This window comes from Lissotriton vulgaris, chromosome 6 (assembly GCF_964263255.1).
Source record: "Lissotriton vulgaris chromosome 6, aLisVul1.2, whole genome shotgun sequence".
NCBI classification, from domain to species: Eukaryota; Metazoa; Chordata; class Amphibia; order Caudata; family Salamandridae; genus Lissotriton; species Lissotriton vulgaris.
In genome coordinates, this window is record NC_141694.1 from 695,576,255 (window position 1) to 695,591,476 (window position 15,222).

Below are 15,222 nucleotides of genomic sequence, written 5' to 3' on the forward strand. Positions count from 1 at the left end.
GTCTGCTTTGTTGAAGATGTGGTGAGGGCATGGGTCTGTGGGGGATCCTGAGTGGATGGAATTCATCAGGCGGATGGTGTCCTCGGTGGAGATTGGGTTCCAAGCGTTAAGGGTGTTCACGGGGGGAAGATGGTCAGCAGATGGTAGGGTGGGTTGGTTTCCGGGTTGGTTGTCAAAGCTGTTGTGGATGTCTGCAATCTTGTTGTGGAAAAAAGAGGCTAGGGAGTCGCAGAGGGTTTGAGAGGGTGTGATGTCGTTGGAGTTGGCCGAGGGATTGGAAAATTCCTTGACGATGTTGAAAAGTTCCTTGCTGTTGTGGGCGTTGTTGTCAAGTCGATCCTTGAATGCTGTTTTCTTGGCTTTTCGGATCAGTTGGTGGTGAGAGCGGTGTGGTGATTTTGTTCCAGTTTCTTTGCAGGGTAGGTTGGGAGTGGTTGATGGGTTTCGGCTTGTTGTAGATGAAGTGGACGCAGCTGTGGTCGGTCCAGGGGAGATCCGTAGTGTGGCTGAAGGAGACATGGTTGCTGGATGTGAAGATGGGGTCGAGTGTGTGACCTGCGATGTGGGTGGGGGAAGTGACTAGTTGTTTAAGTCCGAGGTTGGCGAGGTTGTCCAAGAGGGTGGTGGTGTTGCGGTCGTTGGTCTTTTCAAGGTGAAAGTTGAGGTCTCCCAGAAGGATGTAATCTTTGGAGGGGAGTGCGTGTGGGGTGATGAAGTCCGTGATGTCTTCACTGAATGTTGCGCGGGGTCCTGGTGGTCTGTAGAGGAGAGTGCCTCTGAGTGTTGTTTTGGGATCGATGTGGATCTGGAAGTGAAGGTGTTCGGAGTTTGCGAGATTGACGTCGGAGCTGGTTGAGATGCGGATAGATTTCTTATGGACGATAGCGATTCCTCCTCCTGTGTGGCTGGTACGGTCTTTGTGGGTGATCTTATAGTCTTCAGGAATGGCAATTGTGATGTCTGGTGCGGAGGAAGCATTCATCCATGTTTCCGTAAGGAAGGCGATGTCCGGAGAAATGGTGTCTAGTAGATTCCATAGGTCAATGGCATGCCTGTGGATCGATCTGGTGTTGAGAAGGATGCATTGTAGGTGGTTGGGGTCGGGAATCTGTGGTGTGGTCGTAGCAGAGATGTTGTCGGTGCCGCTGAATTTGCAGGAGTAGCAGGAGAAAGGTGTGGTGATCTGTACTGCCATTGCTGTCATTCCCTCTCCCTGTGATGTCACCCTTAGATTGTCCTGTAGCGAGGATTCCTCCCCAGTGTTCCCTGCTTGGCAGTTGCTACTGCTGTGTCTTCCCCTCAAGCTGGACGGCTCTCTTCTCCTGAATAAATCCTGAACATCAACCTGCTGCCTCCGCCTCATCTTTACATTGGCGACAGAGGATGGTCAGCAGTTCTTCAGCTGCTGTTAAAAGCTTCAGAACAACTTCATCATCGAAGCGTTTTAAAATTCAGGACTTTTCATAATTCTTCCCATGATCTCCATCGTCATGTGAGTACATTTACATATTTCTTTCTTCGCTGCACTCACTGAGAGCCGTCGCAGCTACAGAACCCTTCACTGCTATACTACTATTCGAATTTGAACTCATTTGCACGTCTTTTCCGGCATGTCACCCAGCTTTGCGCTATTTGCCTTACTCACTGTGCCAGCCCGCTCCGCTTTCATCTACTGACTCTCGCCAGGATTTTCGCCACATTTCTAGACTGTTTTACCTCTTTCCTCGCGCTCTCGACACTGCGCGCATTCTCCTCTGTTGTTCCTTTCCCCTCGGGCTGCGCCTCAGAGTGATGACGTCGTAGAACTTTGCCCTCCGTCAAGCAATCCTGCGTCCTTACGCACCAAGCACGCCGGTCACCATAGCAACTCAGACGCCTGCTTCCAGTCACGGCTTGGTTTCGCTTGACTTCGGTACGTCACAAAGGTTTCTCCCTGCTGCACTCAGCTGCTCATCGAACTCTGTAACGTCACAAAGGTTTTCCTTTCTACATTCATCACGCTGATGCGCACAGCTCTAGCGCTTGGCAAATTGGATTACCACAGCGGATCAAGCACTTTTCATATTTAAAAAAAAAATTCAACTTCGCGCTGATGCGCACAGCTTCCACGTTTTTCATCAATACTTCCACGCTCACGTTTTCAACGCGGATGTCTTTATTACCTTTATTCACACGCTGATGTGCACAGCATTTGCACACTGACGTGCACCTTTTTTTTTCTCTCTCTTCATTTATACGCTATTCTGTACAAATTACACGCTGATGTGCACAGCATTTGCACACTGATGTGTACAATTCTTACAAGTGTACTACTCACACGCTGATGTGCACAGCATCCACACACTGATGTGCACAGTTCTGGCTCAGTGTACTACTCACACGCCGATGTGCACGGCATTTGCACACTGATGTGCACAGTTTTTACAAACTATTGTGTATTTTATTTGTACTATCATTGTTAATTGTTTTATTAGCTCATTTCTTTTAATTTTAATACTTCATTCCTAGAGAAAATAGAAGATACCACAATGCAAAGCGTTTCTCCTCCAGCTCCTTTTCTTCAGACTCCTGGTGATCCTCCTCTTGAATGGAAGCTATGGTTGAGATCCTTTATGGCCTACTTGGGTGCTATAGATGGTCTTAGATATCGCGCTGAAAGGAAAAAGAGTCTAATGTACTACCATCTGGGCGTCGAAGGCCAAAATGTCTTTGATCATCTTCCACCTTATGTTCCTCCTCCTGGCGAAGCTCCTGATGAATTTGATATAGCCATAGCCAAACTAGACAAGTACTTTGTTAAAACAAAAAACATGGTTGTTCATCGTTACAAATTTTTTACCAGGGTTCAAAAACCTGAAGAAAGTATTGATACTTTTGTTACTGCCTTAAAAATTCTTGCTTCTAAATGCGAATTTGACAATTTCACCTCTCAACTTATAAGAGACCAACTTGTTGCTCGTTGTTCTTGTAAACAAATCCAGGGAAAGTTGTTATCATGCAAGGATCCTTCTCTTGATAAAGCCATTGATATAGCCAAGAGTATTGAGACTTCCTTGGAAGATTCCAAACAACTAGAAGTTTCTCTTTCCAACACTTCTATTTCTGGTGCTGTTTCCAATACTTCTATTTCTGGTGCTGTTTCCACTAAAATGCCCCCTCCCATCAAGACTTCTAATTTTGTTCCTCGTGATTCACGTAATTATTTTAGGAGAATGGGAAATACTAGCACCAGAAGACCCTTTATGCCTAACAGACAATTCAACCGCAACACTTTTTGTTTCAGATGTGGTTCTTCTTACCACTTTTCTAATTTCAAAAATTGTCCTGCTGCCAACCAACAATGCAGTCAATGTGGCAAAAATGGTCATTTTTCAAAGGTCTGCATGAGAGGTAAAAGAAGTGATGTACGTTGTGTTATGAACGAGAATGACTCTTCCCCTGATTTAAATTCTTTTGAGCATTCTACTGATTATTCTGAATATGATGTTACCAGTCAAGAATATGTGGTTGTTGTGAAAGACGACAATACTGTTAGTCGTACTTTTCTTGTTCCTGATCCTGAAGTTGATGCCACTATTGACAATTGTCATATCCAACTACTTGTGGACACCGGTGCTCGCATCACCATTGTTTCCTACGAAAAGTATTCTCACTTTTGGCATGACAAATGTTTACTTCCTCCTGATGTCCTTTCTGTAGCCTTTGAGGGAAGTAGAATTAATCTTTTAGGTTATTTCTGGGCTGAGATTTCCATTTTTGGCAAATTTATCAAAGGAAAGGTTTATGTTGCTAAACGGGGCATCAATGTACTGGGTCTCATCCATCAGGCTGAATTTGGTGTCACCATTAAGCCTGGTCTACCTAATCCTGTATTTATTGAAGAGTGCAATGTTCCTCATTCTATGTCTTCATCTCCTGCCCCTGTATGTAACATTTTGAATGATAAATTGTGGGAACTCAAATTTAAAAAAGTTTTTGAAGATCGCCTTGGTAAAATCACCAATTTTCAACATTTCATCAAAGTCAAAGATGGCATTACTCCTGTCAAACACAAACTTAGAAATGTCCCACTCAGCATTAGAGAAGACTTGTCCAAACATCTGAAATCTCTGTGCGAACAAGAAATTATTGAGAAAGTTGAATCGACTTTATGGCTTTCTCCCATCGTTCTTGCTAGGAAAAGGTCTGGTGACCTTAGGATGTGTGTGGATTTACGCAGTCTCAATCAGGCTATCTGGGTTGATGGCTTTCCCCTCCCTCGCATTGAGGATTTAATAGCAAAAGTAGGTTCTTCCACTTGGTTCTCAAAATTTGACTTAAAGGCGGCCTACCACCAGATTGAGCTGCATCCTCTCTCACGTCACCTCACTGCCTTTGTCACACCTGATGGTGTATTCCAATTTCGTCGCCTTCCCTTCGGCTTGGCTTCTGCCGCTGCTGTTTTTCAGCGCATCATGTCGGAGATGTTTGAAGAACTCTCCAATGTAGTCGTCTTTCAAGATGATATTCTTATTTTCACTCAATCTGAGAACGAACATGACAAAGTCATTGACCAGGTCTTTCACATTTTGGAACATAGAGGCGTGACGTTACAAAAGAGCAAATGTGTTTTCAAAACCAGAGAAGTGGAATATCTTGGTCATATTATCTCTGAAAATGGCATCAGGCCAAGATCTGGTCTTGTCAAAAGCATCATTGAAGCTCCCGCCCCTTCCAACAAGGAACAGCTTTTGTCCTTTCTGGGTCTCTGTGAATTTTATTCAAAATTCATGAGAGACTATGCCAAGACCACAGAGTGTTTTAGGCTTTTACTTAAAAAAGGTGCCACTTTCAGCTGGTCTGATGAGTGTGAAAAAGGTTTTCAACTTATCAAAAAGCACATTACCAATGCTCCTGCTCTTCAACCCTTCAATGGCAACAGAGAAACTATTGTTACTGTTGATGCTTGTGAATATGGGTTAGGAGCTGTTCTTTCTCAAATGGCCTACGGTAAAGAATTTACCGTCGGATTTGCTTCCAGGACTCTCCGTCCTGTCGAAAGGAAATACTCCGTTATAGAGAAGGAACTGCTTGCTTGTGCCTGGAGTGTTGAGAAATTCAAATCGTACCTATGGGGTAGACCGTTCATTCTCCAAACCGACCATCGTCCCCTTGTTGATATCTTATCAGGCAGAAACGTTAATCGCACCACTGCGCGATTGGCTAGACTTTCCACTAAACTTTTGGAATTTAATTTCAAGGCTGTCTACATCCCTGGCGGCAAAAACAGACGGGCAGATTGCTTGTCAAGGCTACCTCTACAAGTACCTGACGAAAATGACGAAACTGATATTGAGGAATGTTTTGTGGCCAATATCTCCCAAACGTCTGTTTCTTTTGCTGAATGTGACTGGATCAAGGCTGTCGAGAATGATGCCATTCTCAAAGATGTCATCTTCTTCATACAAAAAGGTTGGCCTAAGGAGAAAACTCTTTCTCCTGAGCTTCAAATCTATTGGAAAATTAACTCTGAACTTTCTTTGGAGAATGGTAAAATTGTTAGGGGTGACAAATTTATTCCCCCTTCTGTTTACAGAGAAAAAATTATCACTGATGCACACTCCGGTCATCTTGGTGCCACCATCACCAAGAGAAATGTCAGATCGAATTTTTGGTGGCCAAGAATGGACAACCAGATTATTGAGGCCATCAAACTCTGTTCACGCTGCAACACCAGTGACAAGGTTCTCGTTTTAGAAGGTGTTTCTAATTCTGTCGTTCCCCCTCCCGCCAGAGCCTGGCAAAAAATTGGTCTGGACTTTTTAGGTCCGTTCCATGTTCTTCCCAATACTTCCAAATACTTCTTGGTCCTTGTTGATCATCTTTCCAGGTGGGTCGAAGTCGAACCTATAAATGTTCCTAATTCCAAGAGTGTTATTGATTGTTTAAGCAGAATCTTTCTCAGGGAAGGGTGTCCTGAAGAAATCCTTACCGACAACGGGGTTCAATTCATTTCCAAAGAAATGAGTGTCTTCCTCAACAATTGCTGTATTAGACATACCAGAACTCCGTTGTACCATCCCCAAAGCAACGGCAAAACCGAGAGATTTAACAGAGTCATTGTCGAATGTGTGCAAGCTGCTTTCAGGTCAAATAATTGTATCTTCCAAGCTGTAAAGGATCTTATATGGTCTTATCGCATTTCTCCCCATATTGCCACAGGTTTTTCTCCTTTCGAGCTAATGAGAGGAAGAAAAGCTTGCTCCCAAGCTGTCCCGTTTTGGATGGTCAAGAGTCTCCACCGGGGCTGTGATTTGGAAGCAGTGTGGGAGTGTGCCAACAAAAAATCTTCTAGTTCTCTACCCTGTCCTGTTGAACCTAAGAAAGAGCCTTCCCATAACATTTATCCTGGTGACTGGGTTAGAATCAAGAATCCGGTCATAGTTAAGAAAGGCTTTTCTAAATTTCTGGAATCCCAACAGGTTGTTGATGTTCGCAAGAATGCTGTCAAACTGTCTAATGGCAATTGGTGGAGCACTTCCCGGGTTGCCAAAGATCCTTCCCGTGTAACTGCTCCTTCTTCTAATATCAATGTTGACAATAGTTTGAAGGTTGATTCTAATGTTAGTACAGACAATTGTTTAAGAAGAAGTTCAAGGGCTATTGCGAGGCCCAACAAATATCGTGATTACATCTGATTTGCCTTTTCTCTTTGTTTTACTGTGTTCCTTGAATTGTTTTTTTTTAAAAAGGGGGGAGGTGTGTGGTGATCTGTACTGCCATTGCTGTCATTCCCTCTCCCTGTGATGTCACCCTTAGATTGTCCTGTAGCGAGGATTCCTCCCCAGTGTTCCCTGCTTGGCAGTTGCTACTGCTGTGTCTTCCCCTCAAGCTGGACGGCTCTCTTCTCCTGAATAAATCCTGAACATCAACCTGCTGCCTCCGCCTCATCTTTACAAAAGGTCCATGGGTGTGTCCAGGAGCGGCTTGGACGCAGTTGGGGGCGCGGCCGGGGTTAAGGGCTAGGAGGGTGGCGGCATCGTAGGTAATGCGGGGGGCTGGGCAGTGCGAGGGGCAGGGGGTCTGGCGCTGGGCGCGGTCCAGGCGCGGACGGGCGTAGACGGGCTTACCTTTGGCGCACCTTCGGCGTGGCCGAAGCGCGTGGACGCTGCGCGTTGGGACATCTGACATAAATGGAGAGTGGAGGGGGGCGGAGCATGGGAGGGTCAGCAGGGAGGCGGGAGCGAGGTGGGGGAAGGGCCAGGGGATGTACACAAAATGGCAGCAACAACAACAAGCTTTGCAGCAGGGGAAACGGAGGTGCTTTTAAAAATCAAGTATCTCTGAACAAGCACAGCCAAGAAGTGCGCGCTGGCGATATGAAAGGCACTAATAATGCAGGCACTGTGGTTTAAATACAGACAGTGCAGTCAAGCGCTACTGATGGTAAATGGTCTGCACTCAAGCGCTATGATAAAAAATGCAGAGGCAGAGTCAGGCGCTACAATCACAGGTTAACACTCAGCGCTATGAAGAGAATTCAGCAGAGTCAGGCGCTACAATACCAGGTCTCTGGAGGAAGGCAAGGGGGAGCGACCGTTCGTGTCCAGGACAGGACGGTCACAGCTGAAAGAGGGTGCGAGGACGTCCTATGGATTCCGTGGGTGGGAGGGTCAGCAGGGAGGCGGGAGCGAGGTGGGGGAAGGGCCAGGGGATGTACACAAAATGGCAGCAACAACAACAAGCTTTGCAGCAGGGGAAACGGAGGTGCTTTTAAAAATCAAGTATCTCTGAACAAGCACAGCCAAGAAGTGCGCGCTGGCGATATGAAAGGCACTAATAATGCAGGCACTGTGGTTTAAATACAGACAGTGCAGTCAAGCGCTACTGATGGTAAATGGTCTGCACTCAAGCGCTATGATAAAAAATGCAGAGGCAGAGTCAGGCGCTACAATCACAGGTTAACACTCAGCGCTATGAAGAGAATTCAGCAGAGTCAGGCGCTACAATACCAGGTCTTCTCTGGAGGAAGGCAAGGGGGAGCGACCGTTCGTGTCCAGGACAGGACGGTCACAGCTGAAAGAGGGTGCGAGGACGTCCTATGGATTCCGTGGGTGGGAGGGTCAGCAGGGAGGCGGGAGCGAGGTGGGGGAAGGGCCAGGGGATGTACACAAAATGGCAGCAACAACAACAAGCTTTGCAGCAGGGGAAACGGAGGTGCTTTTAAAAATCAAGTATCTCTGAACAAGCACAGCCAAGAAGTGCGCGCTGGCGATATGAAAGGCACTAATAATGCAGGCACTGTGGTTTAAATACAGACAGTGCAGTCAAGCGCTACTGATGGTAAATGGTCTGCACTCAAGCGCTATGATAAAAAATGCAGAGGCAGAGTCAGGCGCTACAATCACAGGTTAACACTCAGCGCTATGAAGAGAATTCAGCAGAGTCAGGCGCTACAATACCAGGTCTTATAAGTTAAGCTGGAACTACTGGCTATGTTCGTGGTGCCTTATTGACATTTCTAAAATGTACAATTGACAAATATCTAAACACCTGAATACGCTTTTTGTTCAGATGAGGACATTTTATTGATAATACAATGTCAAAACATTGTAGTAATTTGCAACTGGCTACTGTACGTTGAACACTATTTGGAAATGTAAGTTGTTCCAAGGAGGATTCAACTTTACATTGCATGCAGCAGCTCAGAAGAATGTTTTTTGTTCATAGAAAACGAGAGAATTAAGACGTTGTTAGAACGTATAGCTTTTAGGGCATTTTTCAAGGCTTCAGGTTACACACACACATGCCGTTGGGGCATGTATGTGCGCAACATGGGTGCACATCACAATTACAGGGGTGAAACAGGGTGGCTTTTGAAATTGCATGCGTAATTTGCGAGTACCTATTGGTACTCGCAAATTGCGCATGCAATTTCCCATTCATTCCTATGGGCCTGTATAGGAATTAATGGGAGGCCATTCCTTAATTGTTACTCGCAATTTGCGAGTCACAATTAAGGAATGTTTAGGAATCGCTATTTTAATAGTGATTCCTACATGCATAGGCTTTTGAGAGTCCTTAAATGCGATTCCTTAATAATCGCAATTAAGTACTCGCAAAATCTTTTTTTGATGCATGTGCCTGTTTCTAATGCATCTAAATTGCAAATTTGACGTTAGTAAATTTACTAGTTTATTATCTTATCATTGTAAATTAGGACAAAAAGAACATATTTATTGTAAAAATATTTAATAAAAAAATGATTTCCAATTTCTTGGCTGCAGGTAACATATTTTACTTTTGCCTCAATCTTCTAGACGCTGAAGCTATCTTTTCCCTCCAAATTTTCAGAACCTACAGTGACTCCATACCTGGAATTTGCTTGGGATGAGTATTTACAAAGAAAGAAAAAGGTATATTCCCACAAGTGATCTGTGCTATTACTGTGAATATGTTTTTGAGAACATGCTCCTAAACTGTCACGGGTGATCGCTAGCCACGTGAATGTGATTTAGGGTGAATTTGAGAGATGTTTGTTCAATAGATTCATTCATTCAATGCATGATTTTATTTTGTACTGGCATTGACTACTTACATTAATGTCTTTTCTTTCCCTTGTATAAACTAGTAGTGTTAACCAATTGCAAGTATCCTAAATCGCTATTAGAAACCGGTTTTTGTATTTTGCCTTTCTTTGACTGAAATGGCTGTTTTTTATCCAGCTATTCTACGATACTGTAAGAAAGTGGGTTATTAGTTGGGATGGTTGTGAGTCCACCACAAACGATAAGATCAGAAACCTCTCTGTGTAAAATGTAAATGTAAGTTGTACTTGTAAAACATACTAATACCCAACTGGGGTGTCCTGGCGCTGTAACGCATACCGCTGTGGAACCATTCCTGGCTTTTCCCTGTGAAATGTCCACTCCTGGGCACCCCCAATGTGAAGCCAGGCATCCCAGCGCTGTTGGGGCCGTTGTGGAGAGTAAGCAAGCTATTGCCCAGAGTTGCAGAGTGGGACCCATGATTAGAATAGGCACGAGGCGAGAATTATCAGGTCCGAGGAAATTGAGCCCAAGACCCACCGAGGTGGGAATTAAACACTGGTCCCGGGCCAGACCTCTGCATCAGGGTCTGCCGCTCTAACCATTGAGCCACACTTCTCCACTGTTATTTAAAACAGTTTAAATAATGTAAACCTGGGTTCAACCTCCTGGTATCTATGACACATAGTAGACAGATTTACTTAGTAAAATGTGTAAAGTATTTAGCAGTAACAAAGCAGTTAAAAAGTCAAACTACAGCACAAGAAAAACCCTACTATAAATTTTTAAACAATAAATTAGTGAAACAGCACCAAAATGACAAAAATCTACCGGGCACAGGAGATCTGATTAATTTAAAGATTTAAAACAAAAAGCGCCAAGGAAGACTAAAGCACCAATCAATAGTCACTTCATGGTTGACAGGGATCTAGAGAGGATTTCAGGTCGACCATAATGGAGTGCAAGTCAGATGCACGAAGTGTGTGTTGTCCTGGCCAAAGATTTTACCTTCTGACCTAGGGCCCAATTTATATGTTGGTGGCATGTATACTCCATGGCAGTGGCAACTGAGTATACATACCGCCAATATGAAGATTCACCCACCTGATTTTAAATGTGAGTTGCTCTTTGGTTTGGCCGTGGCAGAGACAACTCTGTCTCTGCCATGGCCATACCTGTCCTACAACCCTGGGGAGTAAGGGCAGTCGGAGAAATGGCTACCTGTCCGCCCACCCAAATTAGATGGGTGGACATGTAGCCATGTTCATTACCGCCAGTAAAACCTAGTAATAAGAAACAGTAAAACAATTATAATGCTATTATAAGAATACTGTTTGCTACAGGGCTGCATCCTTCCAACACAATCCTGTAGCAAACAGTAAAATGCATTGACAGGAACTGCTGTCACAGCACTTCCTGCCAATTCCTTTATAAACGACTGCCAGCTTGGGGGCAATTTATGAATCAAGTGGATAGCTTCTCCACCATAGGGAAGGAGTTATTTACTCTGTCCTCATGGCGGACCCACTGTTTGTCCACCTAAAAATGAACCAGCCCCCTAAGTCTCTGAAATGGAAGTGGAAATCCTCCCATGGGGCAAGGTGTGCAGGGTGAAGTCCTCGTGAAACCAGATAACCATTGGACGAGTTTCCTCTAAAACCATTGGTTTTGGTGAGAAAAATAAGAGAGGGAGAAGTTCAGCTTTCACTGCTGCCAAAGTCCTCTTGTCGAGCGTATATTTTTTGCACCTTCACTTGGTCAAGATTACTAACTTTGGTCTTACCCTTTTTATGACCTAAATCTGTATTCGATGAAGTCCCTTCGAAATTGGTTACATTGCTGCGAGGTCCTGCTGACACTGATGCTCCTCAGGTCTTGAAATTTCAATACTTTTCTGATTCACAACTTTTCAGAGTTTTTGGAGCAGGCCCTCTTGGAACTTCCATTTGTCCTCGACCCACATGGACAGCACTTAGGTCCATGACTCACTCCAGCAGAGGCCACTAGCAGGGTCCAGTTGTTACTTGTCAGCTGGGCATTGCAGGAAAAAAGGTCTCATGAAGATCGTTGTGTCCCATGGGACATGCAGGTGGTCAACCAGCTGATCCTTGGAGCTCACTCCTTAGTCCTGGGTATAAGTGGGAGCAAGTCCAACCCTTCAGTGTATCAAACAGGTCTCAAATAGCAAGACCAGTCTTCTCCTGTACTTCCACAGGTACAGAGTGTGTTTAGATGGACTGTGGGTGAGGTGCCAAATTTGTAAGATTCCCTAGCTGAAGGGTGGGGTTGATTCCTGGACACTCCCGAGCTAATAAGGAAAAAGTTCCCAAGGGCAAGCTTTACCACTTTTTAGCACATCCTATCCCACAGTGCACTATTCTACGTAAAATCCCAGATTTCACAGGCTTTCTGCCCTTGAAGGTGGTTTGAGTGCTAACCATGGGTCTGCTTAGGGTAGTAAGCAGTCCGCTGCTCCTCGGCTACACCAAACTAGTTCTAGGACTAGCTCCCCCTCCTACTGAGTTGGAGCCAAATTGGCCGGAGAGCTCGGGAGACATAAAGCTTCTCTTCCTTAAGTCTCCATTTACACATAAATATTAAAAGTGCAGGCCTCACCATGGTTCCTTTCAAGGTAATTAATTCCCTGAACCATCTCCAGGTGCCTTTCCTGACCGGACATATGTTACATACCTCACTTCCAGGTCTTCCTGTCAAAAGGCCTAAGCCAGTGTTTCTGCCCTGGTAGCTGTGTTCACATCTCATTAAGGGTAAGCACTAGCAGGCCAGCTGCTGGCAGGCTAATGGTGATTAGCCTACTAAAGGCTCAGGCAGACAAAGTCTTACTTTATAAAAGTCACTTTTCCTTAATATTTATTAACATCTAACCTTGCCATTAAATTTCATGTTTATCAAACAATAAGAATAGTGTTTGAATTATTCCAGTAGCTAGTCTCAAAATAGTGTTTGAATGATTCCAGTAGCTTGTCTCAAATCAGAGTTAGCAGATCTATGATTGTATTTTCAGCTTTGTTTTTCTCTCGTAGGACAGCTAGCGCTCTTCAAAGCTGACATAGCTTTTTCACTGTAGATACAGTCCCACATTACATTCTCATATGTATCACTCTAAAAAATTGGGCTCCCTATCTTGTGGGCTACAAGGCCTACTTCAAAAGTATGGTTCTTTCCTGTCAATAAGGGCTATTTTTGTAGATTTAAAAGCTGCAAGAGTCAGGCTATCCAAGTAGGCCATAAACAATATTTCCTGTGTCAGCCTAATGGATTTCACTACATGTGCTGCTGTCCACAGGTGACATTCAACATTTCCATGCTGTTGGTGCAGTTCCTGCACCATATACTATGGCACTACTATGAAAGTAAATATCGCATTTAGGAGTTAGCCAATTTTACTATGTTTTAGTGGTTAAAACCCTTACACTGGTGCCTCGATATCCGTGCCTCAGGAAGCAGAGTTGAAAAACCAGCAATACCAGCCAGCAAAAAATAATGGAGATGACCGCGCAAAAAAAGACACTTTGTCGATGGTACTAATAAAACTTCTCAGTGACCTATTTTCATTAGATCATGGTGCATCATTACCTGCAGTTTGTAAACAATTGACATTTGCCTTTCACTAACACATGAGTTAGTGTCCCCTGATTTTAAAAGGCGTTACGGGTGCAAGCAGAATTGAAGGCTGCCTTATATTATTGTGATCAAGAGTTTCGTAGTTTGATCTTGCTGAAGATGAACCCAACCAAGCTGAACATTGTGGGGTTCTGTGCCTACTCAGCTTGACCAAATAAAGACTGGGACTCATAAGTAGTATGTAATTCGTATTCTCCTTTACACTTTGGTTACTGGGATCATTAATTCAGACCCCTCTTGTGTTTAACAGTCTCTTAACAGTCCTTCACTAAATAATGTTCATTAGCATCTTTTCTCTAATGCCGGTGCCCAATGTCTGGTAGTTGGTAGCAGGGATCACCACTGACTGAGTTTGTAGGAGTTCCCAATTGTCTGACTGGTACCTTTGGAATAAAAGAAGGGAGAGCCCATCAGTGACTTAGTCGATACCTGTGCTGATTCTTACCTCCCTCATACACCCACCAGAACAAAGAACCCAAGACCTAGTGCTATCCCATTTGCCTGTACAAAACATGGAAGAGCCATCAGAGACCCAGTTGCTTCCTCCATATTTTGTTGCCATCTCTCTAGCACAGTGGTATTTATAAGCATGGATGAAAAAGGCCTCACTCACCAGAGAAGCACCTATTGGTGTGCTTTCTTGTGATTGGTTTTGTAGTGTAGTTCCTATATTCCCAATAGGCTCTGCGCATTGGTATAATATATTCAGCAGTGTAGACGTAGGACTGAGGTCGACTAGGTCTCTACTGACCATATTAGACTTAAGGTTTGCCAGCTAGCTCAGAGGTCACTAGAAACTTTCTCTAATAAACGAGGAGGAGTTTAACCTCCCTGGATAGACAAGAAGGGATTAGCTTCCGACAACCATATAACATGACAACTTTGCTCCCTCAGAATAAGAGTGTATCTTTAGAGTCGTGTGAAAACAATAAACAGCTATTTCACTCAGTCAAATGTGCGTACTTAGTTTCACCAGAGTGCAGAGAAAAGAGAGATGGGCGTTTTCAATAAAAAGTGTAATTTATTGAGCAGTCTTCTTTCTCATGCAAGAGAAATGAATTGCCATAATTGCAATACTTAATGTAAAGTAAAGTGCGTACAGTAAAAAGAGTATTATGAAATAATACTGTAAAAGCATTGATATGGTTTCTTAGCCATAAGATACTTAAAAATGGATAAAATATATACATTGACTAACGTACTCAACTGGTGCTTCTAAAATACGCCTACCCCGGTGTACCTGACCTAAGCCTAATACGTGGGAAGGAGTAAGTAAGTAGCAGTTTAAGTTAAGTTGGTTTTGCCAAGAATCTGACTCAAGAATTCTCTTTAAGGATTTAGTCAGCTCCGCACCTGGGTAATAAAATGCAGGAGGTCTGGTATCTCTCTTTCAGGATTCGATATCCCTGCAGCCCACGAAGGCGGCTGAGAACACCGGAGCTGGATTTCTCGGTAGGAGAAAAGACAGCGTCTCTCTCAGTGCGTCAAAGAGGAGGGGCAGCGTCCGTGGGCTCTCGCATCAGCTGGGCTCTCGGGCAAGTAGATAGCTGCTCGGCTCCAAAACCACCACCGTGTGTTTGTTTTAGGTAACGTTGGTATATTTATACCTGAAAGGTGCCGAGTTTGACGTAAGGTTTGGACTTAAGACGTTAATAAAGATGTCACTAAGAACTTACTGTTCCTTTAGTGTTCGCAGGAGTTTAATGACAAATCAAAACAAAAGCAAGTGGGGATTTCCCAGGTTGCTGGATGTTTGGTGTGTCGAAAGAACTCATTATGCTTTCTAGGAATCCATGGAAGTAGCTTTTGCCGTGCTTTGGACTGCAAGGGCTATTTACTTAAAAATGGATCTGATTCTTATGCCATTATAGGGATATTATTGATTATAGCCGTACAAGGGCATAAAATAGCAATATTGATTCAGGTTCCTAGATAAAAACACAATACCCACTCCACGATCTAATGTCCATCATCACTAAAAACTAAGCAATAGTAAACATTTAAAGGTGCATGTGTATTCCAACCCACCCCAAAATACATTTTATGCATT

At 43.9% G+C, this 15,222-nt stretch overlaps 1 protein-coding gene across 2 annotated transcripts in view; it reads left to right on the forward strand.

Annotated features, from left to right (window-relative positions):
• The window catches only part of PPIL6 (peptidylprolyl isomerase like 6), a 277,079-nt gene that overhangs the window by 38,677 nt on the left and 223,180 nt on the right, over positions 1-15,222 (forward strand). Inside the window, exon 2 of one of the 2 annotated variants that reach the window (XM_086926671.1) lies at positions 9,300-9,395. In XM_086926671.1, coding sequence (XP_086782797.1) covers positions 9,300-9,395 — 96 coding nt within the window. The remainder of the gene's footprint in view (positions 1-9,299; positions 9,396-15,222) is intronic. The other variant, XM_086926672.1, reaches the window with a different exon arrangement.